Raw genomic sequence first — 17768 nt, 5'->3', positions numbered from 1 at the left:
AAAATACGAAAGCTCGATTGGTCACTTTATTATCTAGTGTTGCTTCTTTCCTTAACGCTTGCAACACTCAAGATATCATTTCATCCTTGTTCATCGAATATTTTTTAATATTTAGCACATTAATAGAAAGTGACAATAAAAAAATTAGATATTTATAATACGAATATGCATCCAAAAATTTTACGAATTGCCAACATTTCATTCTTCATGTTGGCAATTCTATCGATAAGTTTTAACAATAGGATTGAATTTACCCGTCAAAAAATAAATAAATATGAAGAAATATTGCGATTCATAGAGATATCCTGATAAAGCGTATACATGATCTCGTCACTTTAAATTGAAAAGATATAAAATCACAAGGCGAAGCGAAAAAGAGACGATACAAAGAACGCGGAAATCTCAGTGTAGCCCGACCGATTAACCGATCCGATATGATTGGATCGTCGTGTGCCTTTCACTGCGATTGGTTCATCTTACGTAAAGCGCGATTGCCCGTAAAGTGTGCATATGTGTGCGTGTATATGTACACAAATTGACTGCCAAGTGTTCACCTTACACAACGTTTCTCGTTCTCGTACACAACACGTACGATAGATTGACAGTATTTTCGTAAGCGCACAGCTGTCAATTTGTCATGTGAAATCGTAACGGCGTAAAGACGACGGATCTCACTCTTCGGATCGTCTCTTCTTTCAACGGGTAAATTAAATCCTTCGGATACGTACAGAGATGGAATATTGGAAATAGCGATACATAAACGTTCACGTATCGTGGCTATCCCCGCGATGTTATTTCAAATTTATTCGATTTATCGTTTATGGATAAAAAACTTGCTCTTGTCAAACGGATGCTTGAAAAATCTGTCAGATATTTATATTTTTGTCAATTTGGATCGCGTTTTATTTCAGATTCTATAACGCTTACTTGCTTGAAAGACGACAATATGCATTGACACTCGACCAGATTGCACAATTTTGGCTCTCTCTCTCTCTCTCTCTCTCTCTCTCTCTCTCTCTCTCTCTCTCTTTTTCTCTCTCACATTTGGCAAAATCGCGGTTGATGTTTATGCTATATATGTGAAACGCAAAGAGAATAGGAATATGTATGCGTTTATGTATGTGTGTCTACTTTTATCTTTGAGATAATAAAAGTTCTTTTTCTTACTTTCCATCGTAATTTTAAAGAGAAATTTAATGTTAATTAAGATGATATAATCTCAGCAAATGTTACATCAAATGAGACAATAGTTTAATCATGAGTGTAAATTAACGCAACCAATGGTACTTGTCAGTCACTTGTGGTTCAAGGGCAAATGTTATCTACATGCCATATTGTTGCAGATTATAAAGATGGCATTGATAGGATTAAACATTTGAATACATTAGATATTGCCCAAGGGCAAGCAAAATTTTCAGTACTACAGTAATGTATGCACAAATATTAATAATCTACAGAAGAAAAATTGGATTTAAATATTGGAAGATGTCTGTAATGGACATTTGTGCACAAGAGGAATAAACTGATAGATGAATAATTGAATAAATTGTGAGAAAAATAAGACACAGAAAAGCAGATTTATGCGTTTGCAGTTGTATCTTTACTGAATATTATGTCGGGCACTGGACCAATCATATCGCAAACTATTGCTCGTCTACCAGAGAAGGAGCATGAATCTATCTCGATTGTAGATTACTCCAGTGTCAGGGGAAAGGTACATTGAGATTTTATGCGAAATTTATATCTTTTTTGATAAATTATTGATTTTAGAATATAATGTATATATTATAAATTTTCTTTCTTAGAATGTCTTGGTCAGTCCATCCGAGGATCAGTATGAACTATTGCTAAGAAGATTGAAAGAAAGGATTCAGGATGGAGGCAGCGAGACAATCTTTGAGATTGGTGTTGCTGAAGGTATAGATTTTTCAAAATGTTTTGAAAATAAAAAAGAACGTGCAATTATATTATTTTTCCACATTATTATATTAATTAGAAATCTTTAAATTGATCATTTTTTAAACAAATTCTTATGTAATGTAATGTAGATGGAACTGAAGGTGGATTAAAGGAAGACGAGTATGATGCATCAGTTGCTACTTTACAATCCCTTGCTGCAACATTGGAAGCAGATTGTGTACTTTTACGCCAAATTAAAGCAGATCACGGACTTACGGGACAATATCTAGTGAGGAGACGTCTAGATCGACAAGATTTCTTAGAGATCAGGTTTTTATTTAACGTTATTTTCTAAATCATTGTCGGCATTTATAATTTTTTTATAATTTTTAATGTAAGACGAATTATTTAACAAATATTTAAAGGGTTGCTGTTGTTGGTAATGTGGATGCTGGTAAATCGACGCTATTGGGAGTACTGACTCATGGCGAACTTGACAATGGACGAGGCCTGGCACGTCAAAAGTTATTCCGTCATAAGCACGAGGCTGAAACTGGCCGGACCAGCTCAGTTGGAAATGACATACTCGGATTTGATAGCGTCGGTGAGTATTGGCTTTTCGTTGTATATATCTATGTTATTTTTCATCTCTTACTATCATATTGTTAGTTGTATTATTAATTATATCATATTGTTAATTTGTAGGTAATGTAGTTAATAAACCTGAGCATGGATCGCTAGATTGGGTGAAAATATGTGAGAAATCCTCTAAAGTAATAACGTTCATCGATCTTGCCGGACATGAGAGATACTTAAAAACAACTGTCTTCGGAATGACGGGACACGCTCCAGACTTTGGTAAAAACATATTACGTTGTGACTACAATTGTAGAACACGATAAAAATATCTTTTCCGCCAAGACATCGGCGTCGTTTACCATTAAACGAGTTCGATGAATCGTATCTCAATGCAAATATTATTTCAGGTATGTTAATGATTGGAGCGAATGCCGGTATTGTGGGAATGACTAAGGAACATTTGGGCCTTGCTTTAGCGTTGTCTGTACCGGTATTCGTCGTCGTGACAAAAATCGACATGTGCCCACCGAATGTCCTGCAGGAAAATTTGAAGTTGTTGATAAGAATTCTGAAATCTCCTGGCTGTAGAAAAGTCCCGGTTACAGTTAAGACACCTGATGATGTAGTAATTAGCGCCACGAATTTTGTTTCAGAACGGTAAATTCGTCGTATCTCATATACATATAAACTTTACATAAAAAAAATAATATTATAATAAGATTGCAATAGAATATCATAATATTTGCAGATTGTGTCCAATTTTTCAAGTATCTAACGTGTCCGGTGAAAATTTAAATCTTCTCAAGATGTTTCTCAACTTGCTGACTGCAAGGATTACTAGTCACGATGATGAACCTGCAGAATTTCAAATCGACGATACATACTCTGTACCGGTCGGTATTATTCGATATTGCACATTACATTTTTTTATTGTGAATTGTGAATTTTATAATCAAAAATTTCAGGGAGTCGGTACAGTGGTATCTGGTACAACTTTGAAAGGTATTATAAAGTTAAACGATACCTTACTATTAGGGCCCGATCCGTTGGGTCGGTTCACGCCTATAACTGTCAAAAGTATCCACCGAAAGAGGATGCCGGTTCGCGAAGTCAGGGGCGGACAGACTGCTAGTTTCGCCCTGAAGAAGATTAAACGATCACATATTCGCAAGGGAATGGTAATGGTCGCACCCGCACTCAATCCACAGGCTAGTTGGGAATTCGAAGGTGAAATTTTAGTGTTACATCATCCTACAACAATCAGTTCACGCTATCAGGCAATGGGTAATTATCTTTTTAAATCGTTATCATGCATCTCATCGTACATGTTAATGTACATTGAAAAAATTATTGCAGTACATTGTGGCAGCATAAGGCAAACTGCTTCTATATTATCCATGTCCCAGGATTGTTTGAGAACGGGTGACAAAGCCCTAGTGCATTTTAGGTTTATCAAACACCCTGAGTATATAAAACCTGGACAAAGAATGGTATTTAGAGAAGGTCGTACTAAAGCAGTAGGAAATGTAGTGAAACTTATACCGCATTCAAATAATACTACTATGCAAACATCGAGAATTAATAAGCCGAACAAAGCATCGCAAGCTCGACAAAACACAAATATACAGGTATAATTTACGTAATATAGTATAGCTAAAAATAGTTTTTTCTCAATATATTTCATTTATGTCTTTATAATATATATAATTGATTTTAATGTAAGAAATGAAAGTAAATGAATAAATGTAACTCTGCTATGTTAGGCTTTAGAAATAACCGAAACTGACTCGATTATCGAGGAACAAACGGCCAAACAAGAAAATATGCCGCAAAAATCTGGTTTAAATCAGAGTAAGAAAAGTAGAGGTCGAAGAGGAGGAAGATCTCATGCAATCAACAGTATTCAGCCTTTAACAGAACAAAACCCTCCTGCAAAATTGTAAGAGCTGTTAATGTACAAAATAATGTATTATTAGTATGCTCTTAAAACTTTCTTTTATGTACAAGTTTCTTAAGGGATAGTGCACAATGTACCATTTTCATTTTATGTTGTGGATTATCCTTCACCTAAAATTTTTTTTTCTCTAAAAAAAAGAAAAAAATATACTCTACTAAAGTTATTAATATATATTTTACAGTACATGTAATAAATTTATTAGACAAATAATTTCACGCGTCTCAACTATTAATCGTGTTTTCAAAAATATTCTTTTAACAAAATAATAAGTCGGTACTTATAGATCGTATTATTTTTGTAAGAGACACGTAGATAAAATCAGTATCAGAAAATACACACACTGTGTCTTTCATCTCTATGATATAAATATATGCAATATGTACAGGGATGTACATTTGTATAAGAGAATGCGAATACGATCCCTTTTTCAATGCCTTCATATTTTGATGATAAAATTTGACATATTGATGTTGTATTTCTCATTATGACAGTACATACTTATATCTATATTTATCTACATTGTATAAAAATTCATGTATATATATACGTATATATATATATATATATATATATATATATATATATATATATCTCATCTTTTATTACTTGTTCATCTTTAAAATATATCTCGCAAAAAAATTTGAAACACAATGACTGAGTGCATAATAATAATAATATTATTATTAATTATTATTTTTATTAATTGGAATATGGAAAAGTTTTCATGAAAATTAATACAGAATCTTTTTGAATCTTTTTTTTTGCGCTGATATTTTAGATATTTTTGTCATAAAAAAAAGTTATCTGCAATAGTCTTTCTATTGTTATCATTAGTTGTCATGATCACATTATTAAAATAATATTCTGTAAAGAACGATGTCGCTCAAAATATCGAATAAAGAAGAACGCAAAGGAGAATCACAAGAATAGCATTTATTTAAAAGTATATATATTTTACAATTTTACATCCTCCTTGATGACATTACCAATTCTTTTTATCTTATTGATGCAACACTTCTAAAACGCAATTAAAAAATCGCCACAATGACAAAAAGTTTCATTTATAATTTTAATTATATTATATTATATTACGATTATAATATATTCTCGATTTTATTTTATAATAAAGTTTTTATTTTATTTTCAGTTATGTGTATTTATATTATTGTTATATTTTTAATTTACATATATGTCTATAAAACGTAACAAGGTTTAAAAAATATTTTAAAAAAAACATGTAATTTCAATGAGTTAAATAAATAAAGTATTTATCATAATATGAGACATGTAATGTTTAGACACTTGAAATATTAACCGAAATCAGCACTGTATTTAATATGATAATTGTTAGTGAATGAAAATTCTTTTTGGTGTACTGTGTACATAGTAAAGAATATATGTAGAAAGTCATTTTCGCGCGTATATGTTTGCAATATAATTTAAATTTATTACATTATGCCGGTTTTAATTGCGTTGTAATTTGTGTCAGTTTTAATCTGGTTTTGTAAGATTGATCTGATGATAATATCAATTTTGAATTAAAAATGAAATATAAATTTTGAACTCGAAATTGTCGAAAATTCAACGGAAAACGTCAACTGTATAATAGTTTCAACTACATGAAATATACAAAAACTACTCAATTAATTTTAATTCTTAAATTCTAAATCTAATTAATTTCTAAATTTTAAATCTTTATACTTAAGAGCCCATAAAAATAAGTTGCTCTAGGATGATCAATTTATCGATAGAAATCTCGTTAATATTTACCAATTTATTTATAATCATATGTAAAATTATATAAAATTATATATAACATCGTATTACATATATGTGTGTGTAGCGAGCCACAAAAGTATTCCTTTAATTACAATTTCATAAATATATTTTTTTCACTAAGTATGCGAGAAAGAGAGAGATAGAAAGTTATCTTAATAAAGCATTACACACACACAAAATAAGAATTCCCAGACAATCTTTTTTTAAAAAATAATTAATCCTTAAAATAAAAAATAGAGAGATACAAATTATTTGTGACTTATTATGTTATTAACTGAGATAGTTACCTTTTTTTATAAGTATAATAACTAATAACTAATTTGTTTGTATAATGAGGAAATAACACTTTTTTAAATTGCATATTATTTCTTATCACTCATAAAAATCTAACAATACAAATTATATTATTGTTTCGAAGAGATTCAATAGTATAAATTAAGAAATTGAATTAATATAACTCGTGGAACTTCTACACTTTTTATCAAAGTTATGTAAATGACAGGAAAAATCGGAACTTTAGAATAAATTACAATAGTAAATTGTGAATTTGTGATTACGGTGAGTAAATTATGATAAATAATTACGCAATTAGTACTATATAAATGTAACGTGTTTAATTAATCGATAAATGCTTTTCGTTATTTTTTTTGTATTTTGAAATCGCGATCAACAAGCAAATTACCTTAAAAAAACTTTGCAAGAATTATTAATAATAAAGTTTATTAAAAATTAATTTTTTATATTTATTTATATGATAAATATAAATTATAAATATAGTATAAAATGTAAATTGCAAAATTATGAATTACAGAAAAATAATTGTCTTTCATTCCTCTTTTTTTTTGTTCACTGCAAAAAGAAATACAAAAAGATGTATATAATTATAATCATTTTAAGTGACATCTTAATGATAGACGGAGTCTGATAGAATGAGTTTTGAAATTGACTTGGAGGACGTTGAAATTCAATTAAAACATAATAATAATAAATGGTAAAAAAGAGAAAAATTTACTTAACTTACATTTTTTTGCGGACCTCATGTTACTTTTCTAGTTAATGTTTGTGTTTTTATATTTACTAAATTGTATATTTATATTTGAATATTTATTTCTTTATTTATGTAACATTTGCAATTTCTTATAAACAATTCAAATTCACAAATTAAATGTTGGTATTATGTATATCGTTTTTAGAATCACAAAAACACACACGATATACATAAAAATTATCGTATAATATAATATACTTATAGATAGATAAATCTAAAAATAGCGGTTTCAATTCACACGCTTCTGATCAAACTGTGTATATTAGTAAGTTTTAACTGTTTGAAACTTGCATTTTTAATCATTCTATTAACAATTTGTTTTTCTTCTGTGATATCTGTATGTGCCGATGATAATGATTAATTATATCGGCGGCAGAGAAAAAGAAACAAAATTATTCTATCAAAATGAGAAAAATAACTAACATGTACTAAAAGTTGATTTAATTAGAAATAAGACAATAAAATTGTCAATGCCATTGTCTTTATATTATCATGAATGTACATTATTGATTAATTATCATAAAAATTGAGATGTACACGTAAGGGGAAATAATAATTATTTGTATAATAATTTTTATAGTAAATAAAAATTATTATACAAAATTTATGAGAGACATGGGAACATATATTGAGATATTTTGTCGAAAAGTTTGAGAAAACAATGTATACAGAACAACTGTATACAGAATGTCCGGAATCAATCGCATCACCCGTCGTGTGCAAATAGAACGGGCGAAACCGAGGGAAAAAGATCCTTTACCTTTTTGCGATTTTCGTAGTAATGAGAAGTTACATATCAATAGGCTGTCCTTTTTTACTGCGCGCTTATATTCTCGCGAATTAGTCAATCTTCTTTAATTAATTTTTCAATAATTATTGCAAAGGCCATAAAATGGTAAAGGACTTTTCTCCTTGATTTTACCTGCTCTATCTGCACACAACGGATGATGCTATTGACTCCGGACACTTTGTATACGCAGTTATATGAAAAATAATTGTCTAATATACTTTTGGTTTTAATTCATAAATACCTATTTAAAACAATAAATAGAAACTTTCTGAAAGAGAGAGAGAGAAAGAAAAAATGGATTTAATTGCAATCAGTCTTATCAGTATCGTGCGATTCAAATACGCTATTAATTAAAATAAAACTTATTTTTGGCCGGAAAGATCAATTGTTCAGACTTTATAAATAAAAAAAAGAACTTTAAATGGAAGTGTCGTGTTCCAATTCGATTTAATTATCCCATAAAAATTGTTACCAACAATTTTAAGCTCGAGGCACGTAAGACGAACTGTTATAATTACTATGTGCTTCATGCTTTGGCGAACGCATGTGTAACGCAAAATCTTGTACTGAACTGCACTCGAAACTCGGACATAATATGCATACGTAACGCTCTGGATTTTGCGACACCTGCAGCATCGTGTTCATGAGTATTACATTAGCCGAATTTGCCGATACCACATTGTTTGGCGCCAACTGGTAAGGCACCCTGTCTTTAGATAATACGTTTGGATAATTACGTACGTCATTGCCGATACTTGTATATTGTTGTTGTTGTTGTTGTTGCTGTTGTTGTTGTTGTTGCTGCTGCTGGTGCTGGTGCTGCGGATACGCAGGAGATGGAGGTCTCTGTACTTGAATAGTTTGTAGAAACGGTTTAACTGCCATGGTGCCGATGTTGTGGTGACCCATTTGAATCGTCGTGTTTATCGGATAAGCGATCTGAGGCGGTAAGTTTTGATGGTAGATTGACTTCTGTTGCATCATCTGTTGCGGCGCGACAATGGAATTATTCAACGACGGCATACATGCGAGATTGTATTGCGGTGCCTTATTCGGTCTCACCATTTTGTTCATTAGTGTATTATATGTGTTCTTGTGCAACGGTTTTACGTCGGCTACTTGATATTGTCGGGAATTGCCGAGATTGATTGTTCGATTTAATGGACGCACGTTGGCAGATGGATGCACGTTGCCAAGTGGAGGTGCGCTGCCGTATGAAGATGCATTACCGGATAAAAGCGCATTGCCGGATGGAAGCGCGGATAAAGGCGCGTTGCTGAATAGAGGCGTATTACCTGTAATCATCGAAGAAGATTGAGAGACATGTTGAGTTTGTGTCATGTGCATCGAGGGATTAAACTCCGAAGTCTCTGATGTATATGCTGAATTTACTTTGTCTTTCTCATCTTGAGCAACGTGCACGTACTTATGATTTATCAATTTATACAGGCTATCGAAGAACAGACCACACACATGACACAAATAATTTTGCGATGAAACGTTCGTTAATTCCGCCAAGGATTTTACACGTAGAAAAGATTTGGGTATTGAGCTCATAGCGTTCTGCGGTAACATGTTTTTGGCTCTTTCATCGACAGATTTCACGCTTGAAGACATCGAATCATTATTCGCATTATTCTCGCTGGATGAACTATTGGCTAATCGTGTCGTCGGCGTTGAATTTAAAATATTCGCACGTTCGATGATCGATTCGTTATCTTGTGAAACATTTGCATTTCCTTCGAACTGTGTTACGAGCTCTCCTGTCAAAGTAACTTCGGCATTTGAATTCAAAGTTTTGTTAGCATTACCCAAAGTTTTTACAGAGGCAGCAGTCGGATAAGCATTGAAACCTTGCCTCTGTTCATCATGGATAAACGCGGTAGCATCGGACGTCGTAACGCTTTCTTGCGTGTTGTTACATTTAACGGAAGACACGTCATTGGATTTTTTCGGTTCGGCCTTTCTGATCACGTTCGACATTACATTCTCCTCGCTCTCCGACATTACTATTGTCAGTTCCTCCTCTTCCGAATCGTCGAGATTCTCCGAATTATCATTGTTATCCTTACTCTTCTCGTTATCGCCATTTTCCGTCGCTCGTATCGATTTCGCCACATCGATCGAGGGAACTTGCGCGAGTGGCTCTTGCTGGACATTCGCGTCATTCCCAAGAGCTTGTGTCTCTTTACTGGAAGAAACCATTAATAATTCTCGCAATATCATTGTCTCGTCTCTTGTGGATTGTTTATTTTTAGCCAATAAATTTTGTTGTGCAGAAACCTTCAACTGTTTTTCTTGAATCGGATTATCATCTGCAATCTTCTCGGAAGATTCTTTTCCATCAAAAGAACTCGTGCAAGGTACATGATCGTCATTTATAGTTGCTTGCTGCGAATTCATCTCAAAGTTTTGGTCGCGATAAATCACCTTGCACGAGATCGATTCGGGATGTTTTTCGGCACTGTTCCTGTGTGTAATTGCATGTTCTTGAAATAGATCGATGGTGTCGTAATGATTCTGGCAAAGAGAGCATATGTAAACTTCCTGTAGCGTGTCGTGAGTCAGCCAATGCTCCTCAAAATTTTTCAGAGATTTCCACATGGTCGTGCACACTTTGCAGATAAACACTTTCGTAATGGCGGTAACGCTAACGCAAGTGTAATGCGAGTGCAGCTCCCGTTTCTGTTTGTGCTCCAATGAATGTAGTTCGAAGTGCGCCCTGTTGTAAAATGTCTCATTGCAAAATCCACATATCAGCAAAATCGGTATCTTCTTAGACACGACCAAGCTCGCGTTTGTGTCATCCAAGGATTCACTATCAGCGGCAGCGGGGACAGTCTTGCATCGACCAAGTTCCTTGTGCGACTTCAGATCCTGTTCCAAAATGAAAAGCGCATTGCATTCTCGGCACCTGTAATCGGCTACTTGTATATAAACTTCGATCTGTTTGTCGTTGTTCACGACTGACAGCGCCTCGTTGTCCACGGCTGGCAGCGTCTCGATGAGTTTCATACTGACGTAGGCAAATTTTGGAAATGACAAACGACTAGCCAAAAACAACCGGTTTTTCACGTGATTGTGGAAATGGTTATTAAACAAAGGTCCTTGCGAATAGAAGATCACTTTACATATGTTGCAGAGAAAAGATAGTCTTAGGATTTTGCGATTGAGTTGGGTATGCATTGTCAGATGAGTCTGCAACTCCTGAATAGAGTTCAATGTTTTCTGACAGGTGACACACAACAATTTGGGTGTCCTGTTGCGTCGTCGATTTTTCGCGCAAGACGCATGAATATCGCGTTGACAATGTGCCTCAAAGCATTCAAAGCGTCGAAACAGTGTCTGGCAAGGATCGCACAATAACACTATTTCAATCTGAATGTTGTGGTGAGTCTCGTTGACTGTCTTGGGCCTGTGACACTTGCAGATGGAAATAGATTTTGTCGGTTGAAGTTTCGAAGATGTTGCAGTGACACACTCTTTTTCTTTCTCCACATATCGAATCCTATCCGTCACGTGTTCGACGTCATTAGCTACAGTTATCGATTGTTCTTTTTGTAAATTTTGCTTCATCTCTGCTTGTAATAAATTCGATGTTTCGTCTCTCTTCTTAGCCGCATTACGTTGCGACACTTCCAAAATAACGAGATTTAGATCCGTATTTGATTCGTTTGCGTTCTCTAGTAATCCTTTCTCCTGCACATTGACATCGATAATGGTCTCTTTAGCAGCTGCTTTTACTTCTTTTAAAGTATCGGAAACTCGATGATTGTTTTCGTTAGTCTTTTGCGTGGAGATATCATTTTTGGTTGGTATATATGCATTCTTGATAATACGATTCGCATGTTTAAACATGTGTTCAAATAACTGCAAATAGGTATTGAAAAATCGTAAACAAACTTTGCATTGCTTTCCTTTATCGCTGTTTACGCTGTGGGATGAGTTTTGATGCCTAATTTCTGGAAGTTCCGTTCCACTTTGCAATCTCAAATTCAAATCAGAGTTTGACTTTGCAATTAATTTGGTTTTGGTTTTTGTTTGTGGTGTCCGTAAACACTTGTTCTGCATTTCGCTGTCACTCGACAGTGATAAGAACGAAGGCAAAGTGGTTTCTTCAGCGGTATTATGAGTTCGATTGGATTTATGAGAATTTTGTTGAGACGTTAATAGTTTTAATTTATTTCTGTCTTGACAAGTTTTATCTCTTATTATTTTCTCATTTTCTGTGAATTCTATGCGTTTCAATGCATTGTGGCGCAAAGGACTCTTGACTTTTTTACATGAATTAATCGCCATGTGTTTTTGTAGCGATTGATAATTCTCGAATGGCATATCACATATAATACACTTAAATTTTTCTTTGCGCAATAACCGATTAATACTCCATATTCCTGAGGTCTTCGAAATCTTTATAGGTGTCATGGATCGTGGATCATTGGTTGACGATTGAAGATTGCTCGGTTTCTCAAATGATTTTATTGGCATTTCCTCCAAAACTTTTTTGCTTAAATTCAAGGAAGAATCTGATATGGTAATATTCTCTTCTGTAACAGTGGACTGTTTACACGGACTTTTAGAAATGGTGCTATTTTTAGATTGAAGAAGATTGTTCTTAGCGATATTCTCTTCTACTCTTGCGTTACTTGAAAAATTCGTATCACTAGTGAATAATTCGAATTTAGATGTCTTGTTACATTTTGTCGATTGCACTGATTCTTGTTTCTTCTGCGAAGCATGTTTTTCAGGTGATTTTACTGATGTATTATTTTTTATGGAAGATGTAGATGTGGAAGCCAAAGAACTGGAAACTGAATTCTTACATTCCGCATCCGCCAATTTCTTTGGCGAGTTTCGCGAAATGGAGACTGCTTCTGCTGATGTCGACTGTGCAGAAACGGATTGCTCGGCACTCGTTTTTTGTAGTTTTCTTACGGATTTTTGTGTACAAAATGCATTTCGCCATATTTCTAGTAGTGACTTCTGCGGCAAATTACTGTTTTTGCTTCTCAACGTTTTCGGTGATAAATTTTTATACCGACTTTGGCTGGAGATGAATGCAAAATTAGTATTCTTGTTACTATTACTTTCCACAACTTGATCATCTGCAAAAATTAAGCATAAATAACACATCAATAAAAAAATCAAGAATCGACAAGATTATAAACAAATAATACTACAATGAATAACATCGTTTAATACTATTGTCTAATATTATCTTTTAAACAATAATTATAATCTCTATATCTATAAAATATCCTGTCAAAGAGGACTATTGCAATTTTCTAATTTTCAATATTTAACTTTATATTTCTCAAAATAATATTCAATCAAAATAAAATATCTACTTAAGATTTAATAAAAAATATATTATTTCTCTGAAGCTTAATTCTGAAACCTTTTATTTTAAATTTCTTGTAACATTAGAAAATTTATTTTAAATGCATAAGTTTTTACTTCTTTATTTTAAATTATAGAATTATTTCAAAATTTTTTTAAGAAAAAAAATCGATTCAAAATTGATTAAAGAATCTATGGTTTTAAAACAAATGCATAGTAAAAAACAGCCTATAATATATATAATTAACTTTAACTAACTATAATATATATAATTAATCTAAAAAATATCTACAATATATTTGTATGTACAATTCCTTTTAAAGAACGAATTTCTTAATAAGAAATTGTATGAGATTTCGAAAGATATGATATGTTTATATATATAACAAATTTTTTTAGTTCTGATTTTTTCAGTAATGCTATCTATATGTTACATATGTCTTTTTATAAAAAAAATAAAGTTTAATAAAAAAAAACGTACTTCAAATAATAACACAAACAAATTAAAATTAATATTCAGCAATTAAAGAAAAAAAGGTTGTATATACGTGACAAAATTTGGAAGAGATTTATACCTTTCACTGAACTTCCATTTATATCCGATTGTTTGGAATTATTGTTCACACTTTGTCCATCAGACAAACTGTAGCTTGTCTTATCATCTTCCATGCAAATAACATTCATGTTTGTCATGTTTTTTCTTTGTAAATGTGTGAATCCATACAATGATTCACGAGGTTTGGATGAAGAAGTAGAACTTATTACAAAGTTTATATATTTCTTTGTTAAACGCTCGATTTCGATTGCCGAATATATACCATTTTCGGAAAAATTTTTTAAAGTTTCCAGTTTTATTATCAAAACTCTAGGTTTTTTGAATAGCTTGTATTTCTTTCTTAACTTTATCATATTCAATCGTTCATCATTTAACCTCACTGGACAGTGTTTCTCAACATGAGTATTAGACACTATTAAAAATTGTGACAGATCCTCATGGTTATTTTGTGTTTCTGATAAATTGTGCCTTTGACATTCATTTAACGAAATGGTTTCATTTTCTTGATGTTTTAATGTTAATTGCTTTTGTTTATTCAATTGTTGTTCTTTTACTGATTGAGATTGAATAATTTCTAAAGCATTCTTTATTCTGCTTGCTCGCCATTTAATAACATCCACATCATTCATTTGTTCCAATCTCATTAAAGTAATAGATACCTCACGATTTATCTGTATATCCGGTCGCGATTTTTCTTGATTTATCTTTTCATAAGAGTGAGATTTATTTTCATTATCACTTCCAATCATTTCCATACTTTCAACTGCATTTTCATTATTGTCAGATTTATCCGACAATATTCTTCGACAGCGTTTTCTCCTTGATCTAAGCTCTTCAGATGATTCAGACAAAGATCTTTTTCTTTTAGACTTCCACTCATTTGGCTCTTCTTGTGTGGCAAGTTTTTTGGATCTCAATCTTTCATGAACCAATCTTTTCATTGATCTTCTTTTATTTTTAGACAAATTGAAGACACAAATCTTATCAATAATTGAATTCTGCTCCATAGCCTCACTACTTGATGATGATGAAGATGAAAAATTGTAGCTTGTAACTACATCAGTAGTGTTGTTAGATGATTTATTCTTTTCTTGATGAAATTCATATGGTAAAATACGTGCACATGTATACGTTTTATCATATTTACATGAGACTTCCTTTTTATTTTGAACTTCACAAGTCAATAAAGTAAAATCTTTAGCATTTTCTTGTGCATTTTGTACATTCTGCTGAGTAGCACATGATTTTTCTTCTATTTTCTGTGGTTGTTCATTCAAGCAAGCATATGCATTATCATCTATTTCACTTTCTAATAATTTTGTAGTAATTTCAGTAGTAGATGTCTCTTTGTCAAGTATTTGCTGAGTCAAAGATTTTTTAGAATTTTTTTTCTTTTTATAAATTTGTATATTTCCATATTTCCACAATTTGTATTTTTTTCTACTTTTTATATATATATTTTTATTAAAGAATGTAATTGATTTTTTATTCTTTTTATTTGGTAAACGTGTAAGTTTTACTGAAATATCCTTGACAAGACTATTATTCAAATTTCTCTCTTTAATTGAATCTTGCACCAAATCATTTGTCTGCTTCATTACCAAATTTGAACTTGTATTTATTGATTTACTGCAACTCGGTGATGGATTAAATAAGTCCTCATTGAAGCTATCCATCTATAACATGTTTAATATATAAATAAATTATGACTATAAACTAAATTATAAACAAATATGTTATATAATCATATTGTTAATAGATACATTAAGAATGTTATCTTTATTGTTGTCAAGTAAACCTTTATTAATATTGCATGTACAAAAAAAGAATCTGATTTTTAAAATATTTAAGAAGCAAGTAGAAAAATAATAAGATTAGGTATCACACATACAGTACATAGTATAATAATTAGAGATATACAGGTACAAAATCCTCCAAAAGATATTAAAAAGGCAATACAATTTCTTACCCACAATTCTTGCATGCCTAAAAAAACTTGTGACATCTAATGTAAAAACAATAAAACATATAAATAAAATATATATTTTTGTTTTTATTTGTCAAAGCGTAAATGCTTAAAAAAATACTATTAATAAAGTAATAAATTAGAGTATTTTGTTATAAAGTTAAATATATATTTGATTGTACCTGTAACGATCTATTTTTATATTATAAAAAGAAATTATTGCAAGAATCAATTTTTAGCTCCTATTTTTTCCTCAATAAAACTGCTCGAAAAACTTTCTTCTTTTTGTGTGTCTGTGTGTGCTGCTTGCAAACTTATTTTATCAAAATAGAGCAATTATCTTAAGCCTTAACAGTTTTTAATCAAAGAGAACATTATAAAAACGATATTTTTATAATCTGATCCTGTTAATAAAAATATTATGAAAATGTGTATCAAAAGTTGTACTCTAAAAATATCCAACATCTTTTAATATTACATAAAACAAAATTTATCCTTTTGCTAAATATCGTACAAATTCTTTTTCGTATCTGATACTTTTATATATATTAAATTGTGCTTTAATATCAAAGTAAATAACTTTAGTTATTTTGATAGAAGCACTCAAATACCAAAGAAAATTATTAAAAATAGCGTTTATAAGTACTGAAAACACAAACGTCTAAAACAAATATATCTTAAGAAATTTGAAAAATTCATTGCTAAAAGGAAATTTGCTTGCTAATACATCAAATATATACATATTACGATATACATTAAAAGAGATAGATTTGTTCTTTTCATTAATAAAATATATAATAAAACTTATAATAAAACTTTTTCTGCTCTTAAAATAAGATAAGATATAGATATTAAACGAGAAAAAAAGAATGTAAACAGAAAACTATTATTCATCATTTTCATCAATTCACTTATTCCGTGTTTCAAAATACTACAGCTTAGTATTTAATTAATCATAGCACGATATCTTTTCTGAATATTTTATCTATAAGACATATCTTTGTTCATATATATCATGTTGTACATATCCTGTTGTAAGCGGTCTGGTATGTTTTATTATAAATCGCCTTGACGCGCCTACTTACATCGACACAAGTTGGATATTACTCTCTTCTTTTACAAATGTAAAAGGCTCTCGCTGATCAGAGAATCGATGCAAGTATCGCAATTTTTAAAAGCTGCTTCGGGAGCTATGTTTAGATCCTTTTTGTACAGGTTAGATCATAGATGACCATATGTCACATCACAAAGTAATCTATTCACATTGCACGATGCTTTATTTAACTATTCTTTGGCCGCGCTGTTTTTGGCGATCGTACGTAAGAATTGATAAGAATCTGTCTAACTCCATTCCATATTTTTACCTCATAACGTTACGGCACACGAATGTCTCACTGCTTTATCGTTATATCAGTGACCGTTGATCGACTTTCATTTTTCGTTCCATTTTCAGCTCCGTTTTCCGTTCGTTGTTCGTTCTCACCCAAATCACGTGACTCAAAAAGCACGTATCACACTAGCGATTTGCGATTACTAGAGTCCCTATAATAAGGCTTTCAAATGGATGGATTAATCCAACCCGGATCAATTAATCATTATATTTTACTATGAATTCAAATTCTTTTATTGACAAAAACAATGCAATGACGTTATTAATCGCCTCCAGAGATACTCTCGGTTTCGACGTATGCGCACATCGCACAATCATTATGCTCTAGGGACTTATTATATATTATAGGTTTTTGAAAAACGTAAAAACTACAAAAGTAAAGAAATTCATTAAAATATCTACAATTTTATTTGTCAAAATCTAATACAGCTATTCAATTTTGTAATTTATCATTTTATTCAAGA

The 17768-nt window shown here is 31.5% G+C and overlaps 2 protein-coding genes across 4 annotated transcripts; one reads left to right on the top strand and one right to left on the bottom strand.

Moving 5' to 3' along the window:
* The first annotated feature begins 483 nt into the window (after positions 1–483).
* LOC126848845 (GTP-binding protein 1) lies at positions 484–5353 on the top strand. The gene is made up of 11 exons (XM_050590089.1): positions 484–702; positions 1344–1714; positions 1806–1917; positions 2049–2229; positions 2325–2503; positions 2605–2757; positions 2886–3135; positions 3227–3371; positions 3444–3762; positions 3835–4106; positions 4242–5353. Exons 2-11 carry the CDS (start codon positions 1613–1615, stop codon positions 4419–4421), a joined length of 1893 nt encoding a protein of 630 aa, XP_050446046.1. The 5' UTR covers positions 484–702; positions 1344–1612; the 3' UTR covers positions 4422–5353.
* On the bottom strand, positions 5352–17497 carry LOC126848844 (uncharacterized). 3 transcript variants are annotated; one of them, XM_050590088.1, is made up of 4 exons: positions 17000–17497; positions 13968–15624; positions 8794–13157; positions 5352–8679 (listed from the first exon to the last, which is right to left on the bottom strand). In XM_050590088.1, the coding sequence occupies exons 2-4, from the start codon at positions 15622–15624 to the stop codon at positions 8533–8535; spliced, it is 6168 nt and encodes a 2055-aa protein (XP_050446045.1). In that variant the 5' UTR covers positions 17000–17497; the 3' UTR covers positions 5352–8532. The 3 variants fall into 3 exon arrangements, with proteins under 3 accessions (XP_050446045.1, XP_050446043.1, XP_050446044.1); XM_050590086.1 differs by having other exon boundaries at positions 5352–13157; positions 17000–17491; XM_050590087.1 differs by having other exon boundaries at positions 5352–13157; positions 17279–17491.
* Between the last annotated feature and the right edge of the window lie 271 nt (positions 17498–17768).

The sequence above is a fragment of the Cataglyphis hispanica genome, chromosome 4 (assembly GCF_021464435.1).
Source record: "Cataglyphis hispanica isolate Lineage 1 chromosome 4, ULB_Chis1_1.0, whole genome shotgun sequence".
NCBI classification, from domain to species: domain Eukaryota; kingdom Metazoa; phylum Arthropoda; class Insecta; order Hymenoptera; family Formicidae; genus Cataglyphis; species Cataglyphis hispanica.
The sequence above is the reverse complement of the archived record's forward strand: the minus strand, read 5'-3'. Positions and strand labels throughout refer to the sequence as shown.

Bases quoted from the DNA above. Each gene is read 5' to 3' on its own strand.
- LOC126848844 (XM_050590086.1), bottom strand. From the start codon at position 15,624: ATGGATAGCTTCAATGAGGACTTATTTAATCCATCACCGAGTTGCAGT. The intron at 13,158-13,967 runs GTATAAATCTCT...TAATTTTTGCAG, and splicing joins AAATGGAAGTTCAGTGAAAG to ATGATCAAGTTGTGGAAAGT.
- LOC126848845 (XM_050590089.1), top strand. From the start codon at position 1,613: ATGTCGGGCACTGGACCAATCATATCGCAAACTATTGCTCGTCTACCA. The intron at 2,504-2,604 runs GTGAGTATTGGC...GTTAATTTGTAG, and splicing joins ACTCGGATTTGATAGCGTCG to GTAATGTAGTTAATAAACCT. The intron at 3,372-3,443 runs GTCGGTATTATT...CAAAAATTTCAG, and splicing joins ACGATACATACTCTGTACCG to GGAGTCGGTACAGTGGTATC.